General features: G+C 39.0%; 1 protein-coding gene across 2 annotated transcripts; it reads left to right on the forward strand.

Moving 5' to 3' along the window:
- Positions 1 to 483: 483 nt before the first annotated feature.
- On the forward strand, positions 484 to 27208 carry LOC114464883 (uncharacterized). 2 transcript variants are annotated; one of them, XM_028449524.1, is made up of 5 exons: positions 484 to 725; positions 22953 to 23647; positions 23871 to 26468; positions 26544 to 26591; positions 26833 to 27208. In XM_028449524.1, the coding sequence occupies exons 2-5, from the start codon at positions 23059 to 23061 to the stop codon at positions 26883 to 26885; spliced, it is 3288 nt and encodes a 1095-aa protein (XP_028305325.1). In that variant the 5' UTR covers positions 484 to 725; positions 22953 to 23058; the 3' UTR covers positions 26886 to 27208. The 2 variants fall into 2 exon arrangements, with proteins under 2 accessions (XP_028305325.1, XP_028305326.1); XM_028449525.1 differs by having other exon boundaries at positions 22953 to 23100.
- Positions 27209 to 27515: the final 307 nt, after the last annotated feature.

A 27515-nucleotide genomic window follows, 5' to 3' on the forward strand; every position in this document is an offset into this window, starting at 1 on the left:
TTTTCCCAAATAAAAAGTGTAATTAACGATATGCAGAGACTCTTATCAAACAGTCTTGAATACAAATATAAAACAAAACAATAAATATGTTTAGAACTACGATTAAACTTTATTCTGTTAAATATTGTTTTGTGTTGTATTTGAGTATTTGTATATTTTTACATTCAATTTTGTATAATATGTAATAATATATTATTATTATTATTATTATTATTATTAACAAATACATTTATAACACATTTTTATCATCAGAAAATCCCAGTTATGTCAATGGATTCGAATTGTTACCAATAACTTCCGGAACAAATTGAGTCTACATGAATCACGTTGCGCGCCACTCTCTCTCTACACGGCTCTGCGCTGTCTCTCTACGACTCTGAGACTGGCCAATGATAGGGCTTCATGAACAAATAAGCACCAATCAGAGCCCTCACTGAAGTGTATAAGTCCGCTAGTGTCCGCACACAGCAGCTCAGTCAGTCCCAGACACAGCTGCAGTGCTGAGTACTAAGGGCGGTGCTTAGCCTGTAGCACGGGGCGAACGTCGAGTTTTCGGTTGGAAAGAAGCTCTTGATTTGGCGAAAGACTCGGAGTTTACTCTCTCCTTTTTTCTACGTGGAGCGGATATAAACACGGTTGACTGCCAGCAGATGAACTAACTCTGTTATCACCGGGACTACAAATGATGAACTGTCTTTTGTAAAAACGTAGAATGTGCATGTTCGGTGAGTAAATCAGAGACGGAGAGCATGGGCACTTATTTCTGCCCTCACTGTGAACTTTAAGCTGTTACTTCTGACGGTCATATGTTGTTATTGCCCTACTGTTTAGAAGTGGTTTCTGTTCACCGCCTTCCTTTATGGGTGAGGTCTGAAAAAGTGCGTAGATGGGTTAATGACGTGACTTAAAATGCACTTTTTATTTTTCTTTTTTTAAATTCTATTTCCATCTTAATATTCATGCAAACTGAAATCGGTCATTGAATCATATGCGTGTACAAAAATCTTAACTTTGTGTAGACCCACTCTGATGAACAATTGCAAAATGGGAAATTTAAGACTTCATAATATCAAGTATATAATCTACACATCATGCAACATTTATAGCTTTTTCATGTAGAACTTGTTTGAAGACAAATTGGATGCAGCTGTGTAGCAGTAGCCTGCCAAGTTCTGCTCTACCAACGTAAGGCAAAAGCTAGCAATGTTTTTTTTTTTTTTTGTTTTTTTTGCTTGAGGACATGTTTGCTCTAGTCCTAATGACGGAAGTTGAGAGCAGAAATGCTCTCGCTGTGAGCCGGTTTAATCATGGTGTTCTACTGTCCTCTGGTGGTTGTTGTGTTTAGGAAATAAATGTCAGCGCCAGTGTGTGTAGTGTTAGACCAGGGGTCTGCAACCTTTACTCTCAAAGGAGCCATTTGCTTCCTCTCACCTGGACTAAAGTCCTCCTGGAGCCAAAAAATATCTTCTCAAAGAAGACAATACAGTGTATTAAATTGTACTATTCTATACAGTTAAAATAAAAGAATAAGTTAATGTATTTGAAGGGCTACAAAAAATAACTTGAATTTGATAACACATGATCAAGTTGTTCAACACATGCTAATTGCTCATTTCTTGCTACATATCAAGCAGCATACTTAGCCGGCATGTTGGCAGTTAAATAAATCTGTAACCACACAAATAAAATCTCTATTTTCTTCCAGAATAGTCTTTTTGATGATTTAGTTATCTGACCACGGATTTAAAACTTAAGGTTAACCACAGGTGTAAGTAAAGTTGATGGTCTGTAGAGGGGTTGCAAAAGGTGAAGTAGGAAGGAGGCCGACTTATTTTAGGTTAACAAATCGGTTTATCATAATGTATTTGACGTTAATGTCATTATTCATCAATACACTCTGTAACAATTAACAATTCATCATTTATTTTTTTTTATAAAGCTATAGGGAGCCATTGCAAAAGAGTCAAAGAGCCACATGAGGCTCCAGAGCCGCAGGTTGCAGACCCCTGTGTTAGACATTTAGCAAGTTGTTTTCAAAATATACATTTTTTTAGTAACATACATATTTTTATTATATTTTATTTATTTTACAAACTGTTCATGTTACTTTGACCTTGTTTTGCATATACTAAAGAAGCTATTGTGTACATTTCATAACTATCTGAAAACATCCACTGCATACCAAGTTATTAGTGTTTTCAGGCATACAGGACGATATTTTTTTTCCTTTAAAGTTGAGAGGGCAACCAATGAGACGGTGCACACATGTCCAGTTGCATTTACTGTAGGAAGTGTATAAAAAGTACAATAAAATTTAAAATGTAATATCTCAGCCAGTTTTTGATAGTAGTTAATAATAAACAGCATACAGTTGTCAAGTCATTGCGTTACATTTATCAGGCGCGCTCGCACATTGGACTCTAAGCCTGACAGCTAATGTGACACATCCAGTAAAAGTCACCATAAAACGTAAATGGACTGATACGTAGTCAGGCAGTGAGGGGAGAATTTCATGTGGAGATGGAAACTTGTAGGATTTTTAATGAATTTATTTGCAAATTATGGTGGAAAATAAGTATTTGGTCAATAACAAAATGTAATCTCAATACTTTGTAATGTACCCTTTGTTGACAATGACAGAGGTCAAACGTTTTCTGTAAGTCTTCACAAGGTTTTCACACACTGTTGCTGGTATTTTGGCAAATTCCTCCATGCAGACCTCCTCTAGAGCAGTGATGTTTTGGGGCTGTCGCTGGGCAATAGGGATATGCGATATGGACTAAAAAAGTTATCCCGATAATGTCTGGTATTTATCACGGTAACGATAAATAAAACTATAAATAACACAATTCCCAACGTAAAGTGTAAAAAGGTTCCTTACAAACACAAATACATTTGAATACATCAACACTAGACGCATTAAAAAAAGGCTTCAATAGCTGCTGACTCAAAGAGTTCATGAAGTGATATTTTATGCAATATATTTTTGCATGTGGATCACTCTTAGTGTTATTGTATGTAATTGAATTATTTCCTCACTTAAAATGAAAAGCAAAAAATAACTCCAGTGTTTTTACTGTTGCTCAATTTTGTTTAATTCATCTTATGAGTTACATAAAGTTATAGTTAATAATTAACTCTCTGATTTCCTATAATTAATCCAGATCAAACTGACGATGTAATCATTCAGTATGTTTTGGTGCAATAATCTCAATAGTTACATTAGTCTAATGGGACCAGCTTTGTCTTGTGAACACGTGATATATAATTAAAAAATATTCTTTCACAAGTTGGGACGGATGAATAGTGACATTTTTATTTATGCTAACATTTCACACAACGTGATATGCTTAGCTTTTATCCTTCCATACAAGTGTTAAATCTGACCATAAACAAATCGGTGGCTCTCTGTGGTTTTATGACAGTAAGACTTGTTCTTTTTACTTCCTTTAAGGAAGTGTTTAGCGTTAGCTCTTAGCCCAGTCTGTGTGTTGGTGTGTTAGCTTAGCATAGTTAGCTTTAGTTGAGTTTCCAGGTCATAATCGTTGCTACAGGTTAATCTCTGTCCCCGTGTTTGTGGAACTTTGGGTGGATCAGACGGAGGAACTTGGATTGGTTCACTTTGTTGAATGGTTATCTGGTCTTAACCAAGTGGCGGTCCATGATGTATAGCAGCTTCAGGTAGCTGTGACGAGCACCGCTGTCTGTGGGTGTGAGAGAGCTGGGGGCGGAAGGGGTGGTGCACACCGTAGAGGCTTGGCTGCGGAGCTCCCGTGAACAGCTCTCCGCTCCAGAGAATAATAAGTTGATGACAAGTGGCCCTCGCTAAATTCCGACATGGGAATTTATCGTTTATGTCATGGGATGACATATTCTTACCGGTGAGAATATTTTTGACGATCAGATTCGGAATGTTTCATTTGCCAGGTACAATTTAGAACAATACTAGGAATTTGACTTGGTATCAACACACCGGAGCCGCCATTTGCGGCGCACACATATTTAGGTGGCAGGACACAGTCACAGAACACTAGACAAGGCACGTGGGTAGGGTTGGGTGGGAAGAGGAACGGGATTCCAGCCATTTGGGGACATGGGCGTGCTGCCGATGGGCGCTGCTACCACGCCTCCATGTAACATGGATGGGAGGGGGGGCAGGAAGATGGCCAAAGAAAACGTTTGAAATTGAAAACCGGTAGCTGCGCAAGTGACAACAGCCAGATGATGTGTGGCAACAGTTTGGCATCAACAGTTCCAGGTGTGAACGTAGGGAAGGAACGGGGGAGGGAGGGAGTGGGGGTGGGGGGAGGGAGGGAGTGGGGGTGGGGGGAGGGAGGGAGTGGGGGTAAGAGCCACCATCTGCAGAAACTTCCTGATAAGAGACGAGATAACCTTGGCTTTAGCCTTGGCTGGCTGGGGAGCGGAAAGGGACATGAGCAATGTGTTTTTGATACAGGCTGTCAATTTTCAATAGCCTTCTGTCCTGGGTCGCTCTGCCGTAATCCAATGAGTGGCCTAACTACTTCCAAGCCGGGGCTCCAACTCCAGTTGTTATCCATAACGCGTAGAAGATCCATAAGCAGCTCTTGCTTGCTTTTGATATCGATCAACACATGGGTCTGAGTGTTCAGAGCCCTGCTACATCCTTCAGAAATCACTTTTTCAAAACAGTTGCCAGCGTAGTACAGACTTTTTGATAGATTAGGAAGCCCCCAGCTCTGAACAGCAGCATGCCTACTATCATTATTCCAATCATGTAGATGTTCCAAGGGTCAAGTCCATATCCTGCCGCAAACGTCCCCCTTGGACATGCGACACAAAATAAATTTTCAGTTGCATTTATTATGCAGTTTTGCATTGCTTACTATAGAACCAGAATTTAAATTAATAGGCTTCTTCATTTGTATTATTCCTTTATTTATTTCATTCAAGATTCATTTTTAGTTAAATTGCATTGTTTTGAATAGTTTATCAAGGTATTCTTGTGACAATGAAATATAAAAGGAAAATAGTACAGTATATTCTATTTTTTTTTTCCCCCAAAAAAATAAAGGAATATTTTTCAGTCATTTGTCTACAGTCCCATTTTGTAAAATAAATCATGAGAGAACCCAGTATCGGGAGTTGAGTGAATCGTTTCATCCCTATAGACAAGTAATACAAAGTAAACACAATGAAAGCTTATCTATCTAGTAGTTATATTAAATGTAAATGGAAAGTTTAGAGCATTGAGTCTTTAATTTTTGCATTTAAAAAACAAACTAAACTTGTGCAACAGGTCACATTGCAGACCTTTTTGGAGATCTTTGCCAAAAATAGTGTCCTGTGTTTTTAAGTTTCCTTGTTGTGCAAAAACAAAATAATTCAGCAGCTTTGTGGATATTTAAATATAAAAATATAAATCTAAAAATAACTTGCAACATTACTGGATAAAAGCTCCTAAAAGTCAAACATTCTACAAAATAAAAAAAAGTGCAGAATGTGTAACATTTCCAAAAGTCAGCGTGTAATGACGAGAAGGAACATGGCACAGAATTAGAAATGTTTTTAATGGCCATGTAGTTTTAAGGACAGTACAAGGAATTTGTCTTGGTAGTTGGTGCACAAAACAAACAACAAAAAAAACAAATAAAAAAAAACAAACAACCCAGCAACAATAATAATGATAAATATAAAGGATGAGGGATAAATAAAGGATAGATAGAGAATATAGGATAAATATATGTATGTGTGTGTGTGTGTATATATATATATGTGTGTGTATATATATATATACTGTATATACACACACACACACATGATGGTCCCCAGGAAGCAGAAGTACTCCACAGAGCTCACTGTAGAGTCTCCCAGGGTGAGGGGGGCTGGGTTCTTCTGAAGTCTGCTATAATCTCCACTGTCTTTAAAGCGTTGAGATCCAGGTTGTTCTGGCTGCACCAGGACACCAGCCGGTCTGTTTCCCACCTGTAGTCAGACTCGTCTCCATCAGAGATGAGACCGATGATGGTCGTGTTGTCTGCAAACTTCAGGAGTTTGACTGGTGAGAGGAGGTGCAGCTGTTGGTGTATAGGGAGAAGAGCAGAGGAGAAAGAACACAGCCCTAAGGAGATCCAGTGCTGATGGTCCGGGGAGCAGAGATGGTTTTTCCCAGCTTCACGTGGTGCTTCCTGTCAGACAGGAAGTCTGTGATCCACTTGCAGGTGGAGTCTGGCACATTCAGCTGGGAAAGCTTGTTCTGAAGGAGAGCTGGGATTATAGTGTTGAAAGCAGAGCTGAAGTCCACAAACAGGATCCTGGCGTAGGAGCCTGGGGAGTCCAGGTGCTGGAGGATGAAGTGGAGAGCCAGGTTTACAGCATCGTCTACAGACCTGTTGGATCTATAGGCAAACTGCAGGAGGTCCAGGTGGGAGTCGGTGATGTCCTTGATGTGGGAGAGCATGAGGCCTTCAAAGGACTTCATGACCACAGATGTCAGAGCGACGGGTCTGTAGTCATTAAGTCCTGTGATCCTCAGCTTTTTAGGGACAGGAACGATGGTGGAGGCCTTAAAACAGGCTGGTACGGTGCATGTCTCCAGTGAGGTGTTAAAAATGTCTGTGAACACTGGAGACAGCTGATCAGCACAGTGCTTTAAGGTGGAAGGAGAGACAGAGTACAGTCCACAAGCCTTACGGGGGTTTTGTCTCCTGAAAAGTCTATTTACATCTCTCTCTTTGATGGAGAAAGGTGTCTCTGTGGGAGGGGGGGGATAGGGGAGAGAGCCTCTGTAAGCAGCTGTGGTGAGACTGTAGCTTTGATGTGGGGGTGAAGGTGTTGGAGTGAGGCTGGTCAGAGGTGTGAGGGTGGGTTGGAGTCAGGTCTGTCCCATTGTCTGTCAAATCTACAATAGAAGTTATTCAGACTGTTGGCCAGGCAGAGGTCGTTAGCAGCAGCAGCAGGGGCTCTGGGCTTGTAGTTTGTAATTGGCCTGAGCCCTCTCCAGACAGAAGCCGAGTCATTCGCAGAGAACTGATGTTGTAGCTTCGTTTGGCTTTTCTCACCTCCTTTCCAAACGTGTACTTCGACTGTCTGTACCTGGCTCTGTCTCCACTCCTGAAAGCGACCTCTTTGTCTGCCCTCAGCCCTCTGAGCTTAGCTGTGAACCAGGGTTTGTCATTGTTATAACTCACCCTGGTCTTTGATGGAATGCAGCTGTCCTCACAGAAGCTGATGTAGGATGTCACAGCGTCTGTAAACTCATCCAGAGAACTGTTCGCAGACCTGAAAACATCCCAGTCAGTACAGTCCAAACACTCCTGGAGTTTCTCCACTGCTTCACTGGTCCACTGTTTAGATTCCTTCACCACAGGTTTACAGAGCTTCAGCCTCTGTCTGTATGAAGGAATCAGGTGGACCATCAAATGGTCCTATAGGCCCAGTGCAGCACGGGAAACGGCGTGATAAGAACTGCTTAGTGTGGTGTAACAGTGATGCAGTGTCTTCTCCTCTCTGGTCGGACATTTAATTAATTGTCTATATTTGGGGAGCTGGTGTGAGAGGTCCCCTTTATTAAAGTCACCAAGCACAATGATAAAAGAGTCTGGGTAGGTATGCTCCATGCACAGGATCTGGTCGGCGAGTGTGCGCTGTGCCTCGCGCACATCAGCTGATGGTGGGATGTACACACCAACCAGGATGAATGAATCAAACTCACGGGGAGAATAGAAGGGTTTGCTGTTGATAATAATGGATTCCAGGTGAGGAGAGCAGTGCTGAAGGATCACTGTCATGTTGTTACACCAGTTGCTGTTCACATAAAAGCAGATTCCTCTACCTTTCCTCTTCCTGGTGAGCTCCGCGTCTCGGTCCGCTCTGTGAAGTTGGAAGCTGGCCAACTGCCGTGCAGAGTCCGGTACCGCTCCACACAGCCACGTTTCCGTGAAGCACAGAACAGAAGATGAGAAGTCTCTGTTTCTACCCAACAGCAGCTGGAGTTCGTCCACTTTGTTACACAGTGAGCGCACGTTAGAGAGGAATATCCCCGGTAACGGTGTGCGTCGGCCGCGCTGGCGGAGGTGCACAAGCGCACCAGCTCTTTTTCCTCTCCTCCGGCACTTCACTGCGTGAGCAAAGGTGATGTCCAATAAATCCACAGAGGAAGCGATGAAAGTGGGAAATAAATCTTTGGGGATTGTTGCCCTGACGTTCAAGAGCTCTTCTCTAGAATAAGAGCAGCCAGTTGCGGATTTTACGACAAAAACAAGACAAAAAAGTGCGCACCAACACACCACAGCAGCCATCCGTGGCGCCATTTTGGTTATTCTCACACTTATTGCAGTCACTTTTACATTAGTAGCAGCAGGCTGGGGCTCTTTGCTTCTGATAGCTTTAGCATTAGCTTGATTGCTAGCTTCAAATGTTGCATACTCAATTAAATTTTTTTCAATTGAACTTTATTTATATAGCTCAAATTACAATAAAGTAATCTCAAAGTGTTTAACAAAATCCATAGAAAGTACGCAACAAGATCCATATGAACAAGCATTTAGCAACAGTGGGAAGAAAATACCAGTTGAACCAGGTTCAGAGGTGGCAGCCATCCACTTCGACTGGTTGGGTTAGTGAACAGAAGGGCAAACAGTATAGGATAGAAGGATAGTCCATCAGAGTGTCCCAGAATAGTTGAGCCGCAAACCATTGATCAGGTACTGCCAGATCCACCATCAAGACACCTGAAACTGAAAAGAGGGCGAGGAGAAGGCATAGACTGCAGGAAAAACATGATTCATTATGATATACTTGTTCAATAAATTGAGTCTCCTATGAACAGTAGGAGACTGACAATATCTCGATACGGCGATATTTTTCCGCACAATCGATAATCAATATGCTTCCTCTAAGTATCAATTTTTTTTTTTTCCCCAAAACCTTTTCTGCTTTTTTACTAAAATGTGCAGGTAGGTCTTCACAGAAATTTTGTCACTGTTTGTTGAAGGAACCAATATATTGTTTACTGGAATATTACACTATAATGGTATCACTGGTAAGAAAGACCCTATTTTTTCTATACAAAAAGCACTATTGGAGATACTTATTCATTTACATTGGTTTGTTGACACTTATTTACAGATATGTTGCACTAAAATAGTGTCACTGTTCACAGGACACTTTTTCAATTTATTGTCTTTCAGAGATATAAAATAAAATTGTATTTTTTCACTTAATCTTTTTTTCTTGTTATGTTGGAGATTATCGTAAATTGATTTCTGACCAATATATCGATAACTGCAGTATCGTCATATCGTGAGGTACCCAGAGGTTCCCACCCCTTATTATAAGATATATGCTTTACAAATAAGTAGGTTTTGAGTTTAGCCTTAAATGTGGAGAGGGTAGCAGCCTCCCGTACTAAGACTGGGAGCTGGTTCAAAAGGTGAAAAGCCTGGTAGCTGAATGCTCAATATAGTTCATTTTGCGTTAGGCATATCTAAACTCTGACCTTATGTTACCATGGCCCTTAAAGGGACAGTCCTCAGAAGGCAATCATTACAGCACGCGTGTCTGTGTGCACAAGTGCATACGTGTTAGTAGTGGTAACTGTTTATCTATTCTGTATGCCACTTTGGATAATAATATCTGATAAATTCACAATTGTCAGTAATAATAAAAAAATAATTGATAGTTAATATCAATTATTAACTATATTATTAACGGGGCGACCGTGGCTCAGGTGGTAGAGGGTCGTCTTCTGATCGAGAGGTTGGGGGTTCAATCCCAGTACCTGACTGTGTCGAAGTGTCCTTGGGCAAGACACTGAACCCTAAGTTGCTCCCAGTGGTCGACTAGCGCCTTGCATGGCAGTTCTGTCCCACTGGTGTGTGAATGTGAGAGTGATTGGGTGAATGAGCTGATATGTAAAGGGCTTTGAGACTGCTTCAGTGTGGTGCTAAAGTGCTATATAAATCAAGTCCATTTACCATTTTTACCATTTAATTATAATTTTAAAAAAAACACACAAAACTATACAGCACTTTGGTCAGCTGAAGTAATTTTGAAAATATGCACATTTTCTAAATTTTGATATTGTTCTCTACACCTCTGCAAATAAAGGTTCCTGTGTGATATTTGGCATGTGGCTTTAACTGACTTATTTTAGGGGTTGGCCTCTGAAAAAGGAAACTAACGGGTATCCAACGATGGAGAGGAGGAATGAAAAAAGACAACACTGACTACAGATGAGAATAAATCCTACATAAAAAAGGACAAAAAAAAAAAAATAATGAAATTGTGTTCAGAACAACCTAAGACTGTTTGACCAGAGAGACAAGCTTTGATGTAAATTTTCTGTGTACAAAACAGGAGACGGGACTTGGATAAGCAAACTGCTTCTCTCGTCTCCTTTTTCGGCATGTACAAAAAAAGAAAAGAAAAGAATAACAAAACTTCTGTGAATGCAACCATGTCGGAAATAAACTGAATAAATAAAATAAGTAAATAAACAATGCTATAATAGGGGAAACCCCAATTACATCACAGAGAAAACATCTATATATATATATATATATATATATATATATATATATATATATATATATATATATATATATATATATATATATATATATATATATATATTAGTAGTGCCATTCTAATTCGATTGTATGCATCATCTCAAGGAAAGGGCAAAATCTCGAGATGATATATCATATATCGAAATATAGCTTGAAAATATTGAAGTGTTTTAAAAAAAAAGGTCATATCGCCCAGCTCTACAATAACGGCCAACTTTTCCTCACAGATCTTCTATAGCACCCACTGATCAGATGTGTCGCTCAAACACTCTTAGAAGGTGAAGCTAACGAAGGCTGCTCACGTTTTCAGGGAGTGCCCCTCCCTTTTTGGAGCACTTCAGGAGAAATGGGCGTCACTTAGCAGACACAAAAGATACGTGGGAACTGTTCGGCTCTGTATTTTGGAGTGAGTAATGAATTCCATACTTTTTTGGCAGTCTGTAGATAGTGAAGGTGCAATAGCTGATGTGCTAGCAGGAAAAGTCTCTTTTGTGGCTTAAGGCACAATGGCTTTTGTTCATGTAGTATTGCTGTTTTGATGTCTTTAGTGAGTTATTATATTAAAAAGAAATTTTATTTAAGCGGTTTTCAAAAACTCAAACTTTACAGTTAAAACAGAACAATACAGTAGGGACAAACTAGCACAATACATTACACACAAGTCACAAAACTAACAACAATAAAGGTAACTACAGAAAACACATAACAATGATAGTTAAAAGCTTGTTTAAAATATAAGTTGGAGGGTCGGTGCAGTGTTGAATGTGTGCAGGGAGTGTGTTTCAGAAGAAAAGGGGCAGCTATGGAGAAGAGCTCTGTCCCCCAGGTTTGGTGCTTGGTTCTGAGAGGGGGGAAAAGAAGGTTGGCTTTTGTAGAACATAGGCAGCATGCAGGGGTATGAGGGTGAAAGAGATGTGTTCGGGTGAGAAGGCATGTTGCAGAGTTTTGGATGTATTGAAGTTTACTAAGAATTTTGGATGATGTGTGGAACAGAATGCTGTTGCAATAGTTGAGTCTTGATGTGATGAATGCATGGATTAGGTGTCTTATTATAAAGGAGAAGTTGTAAATGTGGAATTGGTGAGGCATTTGGGGTTTATGATTGTCTGATTTGGCATTGTTGTGAGAGAGGATGTTGGTGTCCATCTAGGGCTGGGCGATATATCGAATATACTCGATATATCGCAGCTTGTAGTCTGTGCGGTGTTGAAAATGACCATACCGTTAAACTCGCGGACTTTTTTTTTTTTTTTTTGAAATGTCATCTTAATGACAACATGCACAAAAGGGCACTATTTGTTTTAAAATATTGTAGTGGCATTATGTACAAAAAGTGCACTTTAATTTTGTGTTTTGAAATGCCATGTGAGTTGCATCCTGCACTAATGTCTTGTTTTGAAATGTCTCTGTGACAATTTTGCACAGAACGTGCACTTTCTGTTGACAATTTTATGTTTGAGCCACTCACTGTTTAATAAATACAGTTATGTCAACTTTGACTTAGTTGTGATATCTTGGCATATATTAATGCAGTATGATCAAGAATGTTTTAATGTAGACATATAGAATCATCATACTGGTGTGATTTTGTGCATCAAAGTGTTAATTCAAGGGTAATGCAAAATATCGAGATATATATCGTGTATCGTGACATGGCCTAAAAATATCGCGGTATTTATAAAAGGCCATATCGCCCAGCTCTATGTCCATCCATTTCTTTAATTCATTGAGACAGGGTAGAGCGGGTTTCAGCTGTGATTGAATTAGTGGAGATGTAAGCTGGATTGCATCTACATAACAATGGAAATGGAGACCATGCTGGTGGATAATGTTGCCAAGGGGGAGCAAGTGTATGATGAACGGGGGGGACCAAGCATTGAACCCTGGGGGACAAGAGCTATGGTGGAGGATAGGGATGTAACTCCCGATTCGATTCACAATACTGGGTTCACAATACGAATCTCTCACGATTTATTTTACAAAATCTTACGATTAATCATTACATTCCTAGCGGAGGAGCAGTCATTGATGATACATTGTTGTCTGTCATTGATGTATCAGAGAGCAATGCCAGTGATGAGTGCATGTTCTAAGCGGGATAGAAGAATACTGTGGCTGATGGTGTCAAAGGCTGCAGTGAGATCAAGGAGGATAAGGATGTTGAGGAGGCCAGAGTCTGAGGAAAGGAGGTCCTTGGTGACTTTTAGAAGAGCTGATTCTGGGATTAGAAGCTTTACTTGAATTGGAGGAAAGGTGTGATTTGATCTGAGAGGAGACGGCATGTTCCTTGCGTGCTGACTCACTGGCACACTCGGGCACTTGGGCAAAACCAATTTAGAGAGACATACAATGAGCGGAGCCTATACGCCAAATTGTAAAAATGCAGTTTACAAGTATTGAACGGTTCAGTCAGGGTATGACATTTTTGTCCCCATAGTCTAAAAATGGGGGCATTTTTAAAATGATTAGGGGCCAAGAGCTTGGATACTTTAATAGATTAAAATGCACAGTTGCTTCTGCCAACATTAATAATTGAAAAGCACACCCTTTATCAGAGAGAAGTTTCTAAGTAGTACAGTAGCTATGACAGAAAAGTGTTTGTGTGCCATTTATCAATCAATCAATCAATCTTTTATTTGTATAGCGCCAAATCATAACCAATGGTATCTCAAGACACTTTACAGTAGAGCAGTCTTAAGGATGGACTCTTCATTTTATGGATACACACATATGCATATATATGTATATACACATACATATGTATCCCACACCCAACGTGAATTCATCATGGCGGCAAGGAAAACCTTCTATTACGCAGCAGGAACCTTGTGTGGATCCCATTCCTATGATGACCAGCCATCCACGTTATGCTGTGTTGGGTGTGTGCAGAGGAAAGGGTGGAGACAGAGTTGTTGAGACTCTGTAACTCCACACTAAGGATCCCACGGACCTGCAAGACAAAAGCCAGAAGGAGTACAGGAGCAAACACACAAGGGAAGAAGCAGACATAGAGGGAGTGTTTGAGAGAGGAATGGGACCCTCTCCGGTCCCTCTCTAACCTAAATGACCTCTCTCTTAACGCCCTCTCTAACCTCTCTCCAACCGAGCATGCCAGACCCCCCCCACCGGCAGTCTATGCCTATTGCATCTTAACTATGAGCTATGAGCTGGTTCCTAACTAAAAGCTTTACCAAAGAGGAATGTTTTGAGCCTAACCTTAAAGGTTGAGAGTGTCTGCCCCCCGAACTGTGGTTGGTAGATGGTTCCAGAGAAGTGGGGCCTGATAACTGAAAGCTCTTCCTCCTATACAACTACTAGAGACAAATGGAACAACGAGTAGGCCAGTATTTTGAGAGCGTAGTGTTCTGGGGGGATTGTATGGCACTACAAGCTCCTTGAGATAGACTGGTGCCTGTCCATTTAGAGCTTTATAAGTGAGAAGAAGAATCTTGAATTCTATTGTATATTTTATGGGAAGCCAATGCAGAGAGGCTAATACAGGAGTAATGTGATCTCTTCTCCTAGTTTTAGTCAGTACACATGCTGCAGCATTTTGAACCAGCTGAAGTGTCTTAAGTGACTTGCTCGGGCAGCCTGCTAAAAGAGAATTATAATAATCCAGTCTAGAGGTAACAAAAGCATGGACTAACTTTTCGGCGTCGCTCTGAGACAGGATAGGTCTGATTTTAGCAATGTTACGGAGATGAAAGAAGGCAGTTTTTGAAGTTTGTTTTATGTGAGAGTTGAAGGATAAATCCTGATCAAATAGAATTCCAAGGTTTCTAACAGTTGTGCTTCATGCCATCTAGGGCAGTTAGGCTAGCATAGGTTTCTCTAAGGTGTCGTGGGCCCAGTACAATGACCTCAGTCTTGTCTGAGTTAAGAAGAAGAAAATTTTGGTCCATCCAGGCCCTAATGTCCTTTAGACAGGCCTCAAGTTTAGATAGCTGATTTGTCTCACCTGGCTTCATTTATACATACAGTTGGGTATCATCAGCATAGCAGTGAAAGTTAACAGAGTATTTTCTTATAACATTACCAAGGGGGAGCATATAGATGCAGAAGAGGATTGGACCTAGCACAGAGCCCTGAGGAACCCCGTAGCTTACTTTAGTGTACACAGAAGACTTATTATTCACGTGTACAAACTGGTACCTATCAGATAGGTAGGACTTAAACCAGTTTAGGGCAGTCCCTGTGGTTCCAAGTAATTCCTCTAATCTCTCTTGTGGAATATAGTGATCTATAATAGATCTAATAAAACCAGCACTGAGAGTCGTCCTTCATCTGAAGCCCAGAGTAGATCATTAATTACTTTAACTAAAGCAGTCTCTGTGCTGTGTTGAGCTCTAAAACCTGACTGGAAGTCCTCGAACAGGCTGTTGTTTTGAAGGAAGTCACAGAGCTGAGCCGCCACAACTTTCTCAAGAATCTTTGAAATAAAAGGAAGATTAGATATAGGCCTGTAGTTTGCTAAAGTGCTGGAATCAAGAGTAGGTTTTTTTGAGAAGGGGTTTGATTACAGCTACTTTAAAGGACTGTGACACATAGCCTATTGATAGGGATATATTTATTGTTTCCAACAAAGATGGGTAGACTAGGGGAACAACTTCTTTAAACAGCTTAGTTGGGATTGGATCTGAAAGGCAGGTTGATGGTTTGGAGGATGAAATAATGAGTTAAGTTCCTGAAGTCCTATATGTGTGAAACAGTTTAGGTTAGGCCTATTTACATTTAATGGTACAGCAGGCCCAGGTGAAGGCAGGGAGTGGCTAATTTTATCTCTAATCTTATGAATTTTATTGTAAAAAAATGTCAAAGTCCTCACAGCTGAGGGCTAGAGGAATCATGGGCTCAATAGAGCTCTGACTTTGTGTTAGCCTGGCTACAGTGCTGAAAAGGTACCTCGGATTATTTTTATTTTCTTCAATTAGTGAGGAATAGTATGTAGATCGACTATGTCGTAAGGCTGTCATGTATTTACTATGGCTTTCTTGCCAAAGTATTCGTGACTCCTCTGTTTTATTGGAGCGCCACATTCTCTCTAATTTATGGGTTGTTTGTTTGAGTGTGTGAGTTTCAGAGCTAAACCACGGAGCTTTCTCTGACGTTTAATAATTTTTTCCCTCAATGGGGCAATTGAGTCCAAGGTGGATTTTAGTAGACTAGCAGAGCTATCGACAAGCAGATCTAGTTGAGAGGGGTTATAATTAAAATCATAGTTATTTACTGGATGTTGCACTGAGTTTAAGGCAGCAGGAATTGCCTCTTTAAATTTAGCCACAGCACTATTGGACAGATTTGTACTCGTAACTATTTTATTGCACAGTGCGAGATCCTTGAGGATAATGTTAAAAGATATTAAAAAGTGATCTGATAGCAGAGGAGGTAGACTTTTAGTTCATTAATATCAAGGCCATATGTTAAAACAAGATCAAGAGTATGATTTAAACGATGAGTAGCTTCATTAATAGTTTGAAAAAAGCCAACTGAGTCTATTAGGGACATAAAGGCTGAGCTCAGGCGATCACTATCTTTGTCAAAATGGATATTAAAATCTACTATCAGTATTTTATCAGAACTGAGGACTAAGTTTGATATAAACTCAGAGAATTCTGATAGAAATTCAGAATAAGGGCCTGGAGGACGGTAAATTATCGCAAATAAGACTGGCTGGCAGGTTTTTTATTCGGTTTGAGATAAATTTAGAACCAGGCTTTCAAAGGAAGTGTAATTGGCCTTTGGTTTAGGATAGATTAGGAGAGAGGAATGATAAATAGCTGCTACACCACCTCCACGGCCTTTGTCTTGTGGCATATGAGTATTTAAATGACTGGGAGGAGTGGCTTCATTTAAACTAACATATTCATCTTGATACAGCCATGTTTCAGTTAAACAGAATAAATCAAAGTTATTTTCTGAGATAAGGTCATTTACTAGAAGAGATTTGGATCTCAGTGATCTAATATTTAATAGAGCACATCTAATGGTTTTATGTTTTGGTGTTTTTATATTTGAGATTTTAATTTTTTTCAGATTTTTATAATTAATACCTATTTTATTTGATTTTATGTTAAAATCGTTGTGAAATTTGGGTCGGGACACACACACCGTCTCTATAAAATAATATTCATCACCATCACAACAGTTGTCATGGCGATGAACACAGCTATCATAATAGCAATGGGAGGGAAACTGTCCTAAGGCAAGCGCAGAGGGGCGTGGAGGACTCCACATGGTCTCATTCATGAGATGTCATAACAGTGCCATGTTTTCTGATAGTAGAGATGCTCCCGCCAAAGTAGGGTGGATTCCATCTCTTCCTATCAGGTTTGGTTTTCCCCAGAAGGATCTCAAATTATCAATGAAGCCCACCTCGTATTCATTTATTATTTCCTACTCAGTGATGTTGATAGGTTTTAAATGTAGTGAGTCCCCGGGACCCACAGGTGGTGTGGGTCTCTGGGAAACTCAATGTGTCCCCAATAAAAAAAAAAAAATTTCTTTCTATTTCTTATATTCTTTTATTTCTTAAATTGTAGTGTTAAACTCTCTTAATAGTGTTATCATATGGCTATAATTAGTAGATATATTCATGGATGTTCAAAATGTATCTGAAATTAAACAAATACAATTCAAATGAAAACAAAATGGTGTTTGTTGTACAAAAATAAATTATCAATAAAAGTGCTGATTTTAACACACACAAAACATTCTCATCACCATGACAGTCAAAAAAATAAATTGTCACCCAAATCTTGTCTGAACATCAACTAAATCAAATGAACTGAGTAAATTGCTATGAAACTTATAGCACAAAATTTAACTTAACTAACAGTGCAAAGTCTGTTGGGAAAAATAAAATGATGCAGATATGTTTGTGGTGTATTGTAAGCAGCTAGTTAACTGGCTGATTGTTGTTGTAGCGGCTAAACTAGCATGTACTCAAGCCGATCATGTCTACACTGATTTAAGGCATAAAGGGGTCCGCTGACTGCTAGGATTCTTTTGCTAGTTACTGTGATTTTAAACATAAGTTGATGTTCACAATGTATCGTACCTAGCGACATCACTGCTTACTACAAATAAGTTTGTATCTTTGACTTGGGGCCCTATAAAATCCTTTTTATTTTTTCCCAAATTCCATTTTTTTTTCTCCCCAAATTCCACGTTTTCCACTTTATTTTTTGTAAATTACATTTTTTTTTTTTAGAAATAAGAAAATGTTAGTTTTTTAACTCCTGTGAGGAAACAAAATAAATACTAATACTAACTAAATGTATGTCAAAAATAAAGTAAGATACAATTAAAAGGTAGAATAATCCATGACTACAATTTATATCTGACAGCTCCTTTTTAATTATTTGTCATATAAATATGTATGAGAACAGCATTCATGTCACCCAATTTCTTCTCAGGGATCAATGGTTTACTGAATCTGATCAGGTTTAATGATTAGGTTTTGATCAACTTCGGATAATTTAAATTAGGTTAATTTAAACTATCTTCTGTAGCTCTGATGATATGTTGTTCGACTGTAACATTCTAATAACGTTGCTCCAATGGACTTTTATTTTGTAAACCGGAAGTTCCCACTGAAACGTTCGTACTTGAGGTAGCTTGCTGACTGTGAATGTGTACCTATAGACAAGGACAAAAGGCTGGAATAAAAAGAACTAACAACACGGACTGAGTTATTCGTAGTTAACCAGACACAACAGTTCAAACACTGAGCAGGTGAAGATGATTAAAGCTGATCATGTTTTCTCTGTGCGTTACACAAAAAATGGACAAAGCTTTCAGGGGGGGAAGGTGGTTCACTTAATAAGCAGTCCCAGGAAACATTTTGAAATGAAATTCGCGGTAACTGGCTAGTTGGCTAAACTAGCATGTACTCAATGGGATCATGTCTGCGCTGAGTTAATGCGTAAAGGGGTCTGCTGACGGCTAGGTTTATTTTGCTAGTTACTGTGATTTTAAACATAAGTTGTTAACAATGTGTCGTTTTTCATGGGGAAAAAGTGAGGTGCGTCCCTGGGACGCATGGATAGTGGATTTACTGTCCTATTAGATTTTTATGCGTCAGGGACACAGGACGCGTACCTAGCAATATCACTGCCTACTCTTAAAAACTTGCTGACATCCTACATTTTATACCTTTCTTTTTATACACTCTTCCCACCGTAAATGCAGATAAGCCAGCACCAATGGAGTGGTGCTGGCTTATCTGCATTTACTTACATTTATTATCGGTGTTTGATTTTTATTTAAACAATCGGGCAGTCTTAATTTGGGCATAGAAAATAAAAAGAAATAGCTTATAAGCTAATATTTGGGTTATTTTTATTGTTAAATTTAATTTGTAATGATACTGACGCACATACATTGTTTAAAAGTATGAAATAGCCACCAAGTGAGAAAAAGAAACCCTGAATGGGGAAGGGAAATGCATTGAAAATCGTGATAATCCTTAAAGGAAATTCAGATTCTTCCGTCCCTCCCTCCCAGCTACTCTCTTGCCACGCCGCCAAACTTTCCAAAGTCCCTACCTCAGAGGAGGTAACAAGCTAACGTTAGCCCGAGAGTAACATCACAGTAATATAACATGCACTGTTAAAAGCATATTACTGCAGTGCTTCTCTCTCTCTCAATGTGCACACACCAATCGAGCTGCAGCAGCAACAACAGTGTCACTTACAGCAGCCCACATGGAGCCTCCTGCACGCACACAACACATGCACTACAGAGTTCTAGTGTAATAATTACAAATCAAACATCTACCTATAAAAGGTGTGTGTGTGCGCGTGTGCACGATCTCCCCGACGCGGTGCGAGTTCGACCTGCAACTTAGTCAATGGGTTCCAAATACCCCAAGTGTGTATACGTTATTTTGGAGTAATTTGGACATTTCAAAATGTTTTTTTAAATTTTATTTCACTTCTGGACAGCCCCGAAATGAAACCTATTCATCTTTTGACCTCAGTGTGTGAGGGGGCGCTATCTATTTCACTGCACAGCTCACTTCCGGTGCGTGCGTGAGCTCCGGTGGACTTCTCTTTTCTCTTTTGAGGAAAAATACTTTTTTTTTTTTTTTTACTGTTCTTTATTCGGTGATGACATTTTGAAACGTTTATTTTCATGTTAGTTTGACCGTACGCTATTTAGACCGGACATACCTCACCCGGAAGTTATTGACGGCAATGGCTGCTGTGTTGAAAGCTGCACATTTCTCAGCAGCGCGTGTGTGTGAGAGAGAACCAATGGAGAAGATGAGAGTCCAAGGTAGAGAGTCACACATACACACACCCATCAGGTGCGCTTCACTATCGATCACCGTCTATGACGTGTGTGTATAACGGACCACCATTTAGTCTGTCACGACACCCGTCCATTGGGTGGTAGTGACTGCAGTGTTGAGTCAGATCTAAGTGTTTACATGTTACGTAGACGGTGCTACATAGTTAAGCGCGCCTGAGGGGTATTCCATAAAGCCGGTTATGTTCAAACTCTGAGTATGTTCAGGCTCAAATGAGGGAAACTGTGAGTATCACATTCCTAAAAGCGAGGTATGTTCTTCTCTGAGTATGTTACCATGGCAACATTGTCCGTGAACTAAACCTGGTTGCTGGCAGGTTTTATAAAAAAAACTCTGGGTTTCTACCTGGCTCTGCCCACCTAAACACCGTTTTTGAACACTTTAATGAACCTTAACACTTTTCTCTGAAACACATTAGTAACATCACACACCACAGACGTGCTCACATCATTATTAATGTGTTGCTTTACGTTTTTTTTTTTTTTTTTTTTTTTTTGTGTGCAAACGGTAGTTTTCTTTAGAACATTGTGGATGCAGATCATTAGGTTGAGGTTGATCTGCATTAAAACATCTACTGACGTCTGTAGTAAAGTTCCCTGAATACAAACCTGAGGATAATATAAAGGAGGAGATGACAATTTAAATGAATTAACTTTTAAGGTAAATCACGCATCTTTGAAGGTATGATGGCGCAGTGAGTGGTGAAGCTGCTCTTGGAAGCAAAGGGTTGCGGGTGCGCGTCCCGCTTCAGTAATTTTTTATGACGTCGAGATGACTCTGGCGATAATATTACATTAAAAATCAATATAAATGATGCGATATCAAGTGGCATTTACTGTCTTAATATCCAGTGTAACAGGAGAGCTCTGTGTCCAGCCATCCTATGCTGCTGCCACGTCTTCTCAGACACATTTTATTCATATTATTCACCACTCGTCACGTCACTGAAGTGTGACTGAAAGTGATGAAGTGACCAAAAAGAGTGACTAATTATGGGTGATTTAAGCCACTATTGTCACTAAAGACTGAACACACCTCACTATTTTCCGGGTGGTTGTCATGGCAGCTCGAGTCATCTTCGATCCATTGATGATGGCTTTTTAGCGCGCGTGTGCACATAAGGAAGCCAAGGTTTACATACTCAGGGTTGATTAACCCACTTCATACCAGCTGTAATGGAATCAGATATCCAGAGTTTCCCATCGCTGGGTATGTTGACCCAGAGTTTATGGATAGACTCAGAGTTTGTTAACCCTCCTTTATGGAATACCCCTCCATACCCCTGCAGTAATCATCATGATTACTGCAGCTTCACTCACAACACACCTGCCACTACACCAAACTACTGAAAATAGATAAGTTTAGTGAACACTCACACACTAAACGACAACAAAAAATATGAAAATGACTCAAAATACACAAAAATAAATATTTATACAAAAATTACACAAAAGACAACAGAAATGCAAGAAACGACTCCAATGACTCCAGAATCACACTACCTAAGGCAACAAAAAATAAGTATACAAAAAATGCACAGACAACTGAAAGATAAAAAAAAATATACATGACTCCAAAAAACATACGTTACAGGAAAATACACCAAACGAAAAAATACAAAAGTCATGAAGTCATGCACATGTCCCATAGAATTAAACCAGGAAAATTGCACCCGCAAATATCCCCCTTATGCTCCCACATGAATACATACTTCCGACGGGCACTGTACTAGTAATCTAAATCAAGCAGCAGTAATTACCTTTCAAGCAGAAAAGTCACCAGTTCCATCTTCTACTCCTCCAGACCATACACTGTAAAAAAAAGACGGCGCTTAAGCAACCGGAAAGGAGCGGGGACTGTGAGCAACAGCTGTCACAGTCCATCAAACACAATCCTGGCTCTGATTGGTTATATTTGCTCGGCCGCGGTGCATTCTGGCAATCTGCCAAAGGCAGCAGGAGAGACTCAATGAATCTCTTTTTTTCACGCAAACTACTTGTTTCATGTAAGGCTGTCCTTACATAGTGACAGTTTTAGCAAATATGACAAAAAGTCACTTTTATAGGAGTTACGGACTGCACCTTTAATATAATAATTGTTGATTAATCGAATCATAGCACCCTGAGTCGTAATCGGAATCATGAGGTTCATTAGATGTCAGACCCCTAATGTCAATCAAACCGTCAAATTACATTTTTTCCAAAGAAAATGAACTTTTGCTTCTAAAACCGATTCTGATTCTATTAAGCTTTTAAATTGTTTAAAAAAGTAACCACATAAATCTATGAAATTGCATAGTAGGTTGTATGAAAATAAAATACAATTAGCTTCCAAGCTAAAATGCATTGAGGAGTGAAGTAATTTACCAATGTCTGATGTGGTTCACTTCATTTAAATTAAGGAACTATAATTAATATCAGTCAAGTTGTCAATATAAGAACTGTAAGGACAAAAGAAGAACAATGAACTGGTGCACTGCATTTCTCCCAGTTTCTCGATTTTCTTACGCTTAGAAGACGCAGTAGCAGTTCTCTCTAAATGCTCCACTTTCCTTTCTCCCTCTCACAGACCGGTAGTATAGCTCCAAACAGACTCACAAAGTCACTAGTTAATGTATTCATTCAAATAAATAAATAATGATTCCAACAAATGTATTTATCTAGTGAGAACTGCAACATTGGTTACTTCACAGATGTTGATTAATCTGTGACCTATCAAATCGGGTTAGAATTTTTTGTTTTCTGACACCCTTCCTAACCACTATGCCACCATCATCCCTTCTCTGTGTTGTCTTTTGTATAGTATTTATTCATGCCTATATTCTTTTCTGTATTTGTTTTTTATCTTTGAATTATTTATTGTTCATGTCCCAAGTAAGCACTCGGAAGCCACAGTTTGTGTTACAATTGGTGCAAAATATTTAGTTTTGCTCTAAAAATGATTTGCTGCTTTGTAAATCTGAAATTATTTACTAACACAAATTGAGTTTTACTAAATAAGCAAAAGAAAATATCTATTTTTGGTTAAATGTTTTTGCTCTATGCTGATATAAAATGAAGGATTTTGTGTGCTTTTTATATCTTCAGGAAGGAAACCCTCAATACATTCATTTTAAGAACCTTCCCTCAAGTATTGGAACTTCAGGATTTTAATAGCAAGGAAGGATTCTCCTCTGACGTCTTCCTCAAGTTGATGGTACAAAAACACCAGGTGAATGGAAGACGACCCAATATGGTAACTATTCACCGTCTTGGGGAGTCCGAATCAACTCAATGTCACAGAGGCTTGAGAGGTTTGCACCAGAACACCCATAAATGCCACCAGGATTCAGAGACGAGAACAAAAAAGACTGGCAGAAGTTCTTTGGACACTTTGCCGAGTTCCTTAAGTAGCGAGCAGACTAAAGCATCAACACCAAAACAATCATTGGATACAAATAACTACTGTTCCAATTTTGTCTTGAGCAGAGTTATACCAATGGATAAAAGGTTGACCTCTCCAAATGGTACATTTTATCCAATACTTACAGATAAGGAAATTCTGGAAGTTGTTAATAAGAAGGTTGCAGCAATCAGGGCAAGTCGGCATTCAACTGACCATAATTTGCCAGAGTCCAATGACAAAACTTCTCACCTTCCCAACCATGGTTTGACAGAGAAGGGCCTCAAAGTACCCACGCAAACATCTAAACCAAGGTGGAATGATTTTAAAGAGTGTGCTCGGTTACCTTCCGTGCCTAAAGAAAGACCAAGTGCATCGGGATCAACAGCTTGTTTAACAGGTACAACTACCTCCTTTGTAGAAGTAGCGTGAGTAAAACTAGATATGTCTGTGCTAACAGATGTTTGCCAAGAGTGTGGAAGTGCAACGAGAATTAATTTGTCTAATATTGCAACTGTCTTTACAAATAATTCCATGTTAGTATGCATTAAAATATTTTTATAGAATGACAAAAATGCACATGAAAAATATAAATTTTGTGATTTTTTTTTTTGCATCCACAGAACATCCTATCTTACTAAAAGTTTTGGCTGAATGCAGAAAGAATGAAGAAAGGACTCCAGTGCTACCCAATGAACCTCATCACACATTATCCAATGGGGAAAAGTCTTCTTGGGCCTTTAATCACAGGGAGAAAATAGATGTCAGAAACCCTCAGAAAGTTCTAAAACAAACTACAATTGTACAACAAATGTTGCAAAGTCACCATGCCATTAGTGAGAAAGAAATACTTCCTTCCAAAATAAATTATTTGTCCAATGAAAACAAATTTAAACAATCTCAAAATGTCGTGACCAAACAAAAGGAAGAAAAAATGTGCTCTCAGAAAAGTTTCAATTTGGAGGATGCACCCCAAAGTTGTTCAAAGAAGTCCCCCATTGTATTTAAAGACCCAATGCATGAAGACGTTTCAGATGTTGAAAACCACAAACAGCCGGACAAAAAGCTGGCAAGCCCAGGTTTTGACGAATCTAGCAATTCTGTAGTGTGTGAGGATGACAGTGCTGAGGAAGAGAGTTTTCCAGATCACTCCCCCATTGTATTAAAATACCCAATGTATGAAGATATTTCAGACATTGAAGACAACAAACAGCTGGGCAAAAAGCTTGCAAGCCAAGATTTCTGTACTAAGAAAGAGAGACCTTTGAAACAGAATGGATTCACGTGTAATGAAACAGATATTCAGCTAATTTCAGATGATGAACCGATTCCAGACACAGAATCTACTGATACTGGACCAAATTGTTGTTGTCCATATTTAGTTGAAACAGAAACTGGTTTTGAGTGTCCAAAATGTCAAAACAAAAAAGGAGCTTTGTTTTCTAGTCAGAGTAAGAGTCTGGATACAAAATCCTTATCATTTTCTGAAGGTGTAAAGGCCAATTTGGATGGGCAAACCAGCCCAGTATTAATTTTAGAAAATAATGACCAAGATGATCTAGAAGATGATTGGCTTGTCATTCCTTTGGTTGTATCTGACATTAGATTGGATCAACCCTGTGAAGACCAAACTGAAACAGAAGTTCTGTCAGCTCAAGGTGAAGATGGAGATGAGGAAAAAAAAGGTTGGGGAACTCCATTGAACTTTTCAGCTTCCAACTCTTTTCATCAGTCTCAATATTTTAATACAGCTGAGAGCTGTGGGCAGGTGCAAGATGTAGGACATGAGCATAAAGCGCATATTTCCATGAGCTGTGATAATTCTGACCTTCATTCAGATACTAGCAATGAAACTGATGACAGTTGCAATTATTCCCCTACTCGAGAGCGAAACCTTTTAACTGTACCCAGGCAGATTTGGGCTTCAAGAAGTTTGTCATCACCATTACAATTGAATAATGATTTCCACCTTGAAGAAAAGCATGGACATGAGATGACAAACACTCAAAGAGTGAAACTACAAAATAAAACCCCAAAGATATTTGATACAATTGAATCTCATTCAGATGAAGTCAGTGAAATAAGGAACGAGGCAAGAAAAAATCCTTCAAATGAAAAGAGAGAATTAATTGGTTCTTCTGTGACTAATATTGTCAGTTATGAAGATGCTAGCACTGAAACTTCTGGAAAGACGACTAACTTGTCAGTGGATGCTGGAAGCTCTTCAGGTGTTAAGCTTGGGAAGAAAAATGCAAACAAGTATCAGCATGATCCATTTGAAAATGGCATGCAATCGGAAGCATCTGGATTTCAATTCGATAAAATTGATGGACAATGTCATGAAGTCAAATCTTCGAGCAATTATGCTTTGCCTGTTAAGAATGCTACCAAAGCCTACAAGAGGAAACAAAAGGCCATCAGTAGACATGCAAAGAAAGTGAGGGCTCACTCACCATTCTCGGCAGCAACGGAGGACACTGAGGATGCCTGTTCCAATGCTTCAGACAGTTTTGGTGGGGAAAGTAAAGATGACAGCGTGGCGCATGATAAACTAGCAGGAGTTAAACACGAAACACAGACACTTTTGAAAAGAATGAGTGAGCTCACCAAAGAACAACCAAAAGCTCCTATAAAAAAACCAAAACCACTGGACTCATCAGAAAACGAAACCGAAGACAGTGAGGATTTATCGGATGCATCAGACAATATTTCAAATACCAAAAAAAATCAAATTAAACCCATGATTGAAAAATGTGGATTTCAAGCTAACAAAAATGAACAGGCTTCCAACCAGTGTGTGGAACAGTGTCTACCATCAACATCAAAGCTTTTAGATAACACTTTCAAATCAAAGCCAGAGTTAAAGTCTTGCCAAGGTATATCTGGATCTCGACCACAAATGTCTAAATATATTCGTTCCTTCTCTTACCCCTCATCTTCAGGTCGTTGTATCACACTATCAGCAAATGATAAAGTGAAAGAAAGTTGGAAAGAAGGCCACATTGAAACCAAAATCCACAGAAGGGCGAGATTAGGGAGAGAAGATATGACATCCAAAATGAATTTGGTCAGCAAACTTGCTCCCAGTACCAGCAAATTTTCAAGGGCACCAAAAAAAAGGCACAATTCCCAGAAGTCTGAAACGCCCTTAATGAAGAAGACAAGATCTGAGGCAAAAGAGAGGACCAGAGAAATTAAATGTCACCGTTTAAAGCACCAAAGTTTGTTTGTTTCCTAGACTTACACAATTGTTCTTCTATTAATTCAATTACCTTAAAAATCATTTCTGCCGTAGGGTAATCCAGTTGCTCGCCATAACAAGTGGAAAGAACCCGAAGACAAAGGTGATTTTTGTTCTTTTGTTGCAGTATTATGGGAATGGATTTGATTTTTGTAGTTTAGCTCAGCTATCCTCCAGGACAATAAATTCATGCACAATGAAACTGTACCATAATTATGTAGATAAATCATTCTTGGTCTGATCTATTTACTGTGCCATGTTATTTGAACATTTTTAGTTCATACTTGGTTAATACTTAAGGTGCATTATTAATGCTTGTAAACTTTTCTTCCCTTTGATTAAAGCTGTTTCCAGGAGGAAAAAAAGATGTCCCTCCCCCTCACTGCTTGAGGACTAGGAATAACAATTTTACAAGCTCAAGTATGAATACGACTGTTTAAAGCTGTAAAGGGAAGTTGGTGTCATTCCCTCTTATTTATCAACGTGGACTCTGATTTAAGTTTCTGTATGTCTGTATATAATTTCATCCCTTGGTGTATTTGGTTCCTATGTTTTTGAAAAAGTACATTAATTGTACATGTTGAAATGATTTGCTCTGTTGTAATAATTGTTCATACTTGTAGACTTTTACTTTTTTATTGTATTTTTTTACTTCTGTATTGTCAACTCTTATGACAGTGTTTGAATTTTATAATTAAAATATACTGTTTTATTCATAGACCCACTAAACTAAAAGCAGGATTTTTTTTAAATTTTCTTCCTGTATTTTACCCCGACAACATGAATGAAATCAATATTTGGGGAATGGATATCCTTTTAGTAAAGCAGAAAGACCTTGGTGTTTCTATATGTCTGACTATTACTAGCCTTCACTGGTTAAAAAAAAAATAATACTAGTAAATAAAAAAGCCAGGAAGAGAGAAGAAAAAAATAGGGGGTGATCAAATTAGCCAAACCTAACTTTATAAGAGTTCAATATAACATTTTGATATACTTCACATGAGCAATCCTAGGGCAAAAATGGAAG

This window comes from Gouania willdenowi, chromosome 6, assembly GCF_900634775.1.
Source record: "Gouania willdenowi chromosome 6, fGouWil2.1, whole genome shotgun sequence".
NCBI classification, from domain to species: domain Eukaryota; kingdom Metazoa; phylum Chordata; class Actinopteri; order Blenniiformes; family Gobiesocidae; genus Gouania; species Gouania willdenowi.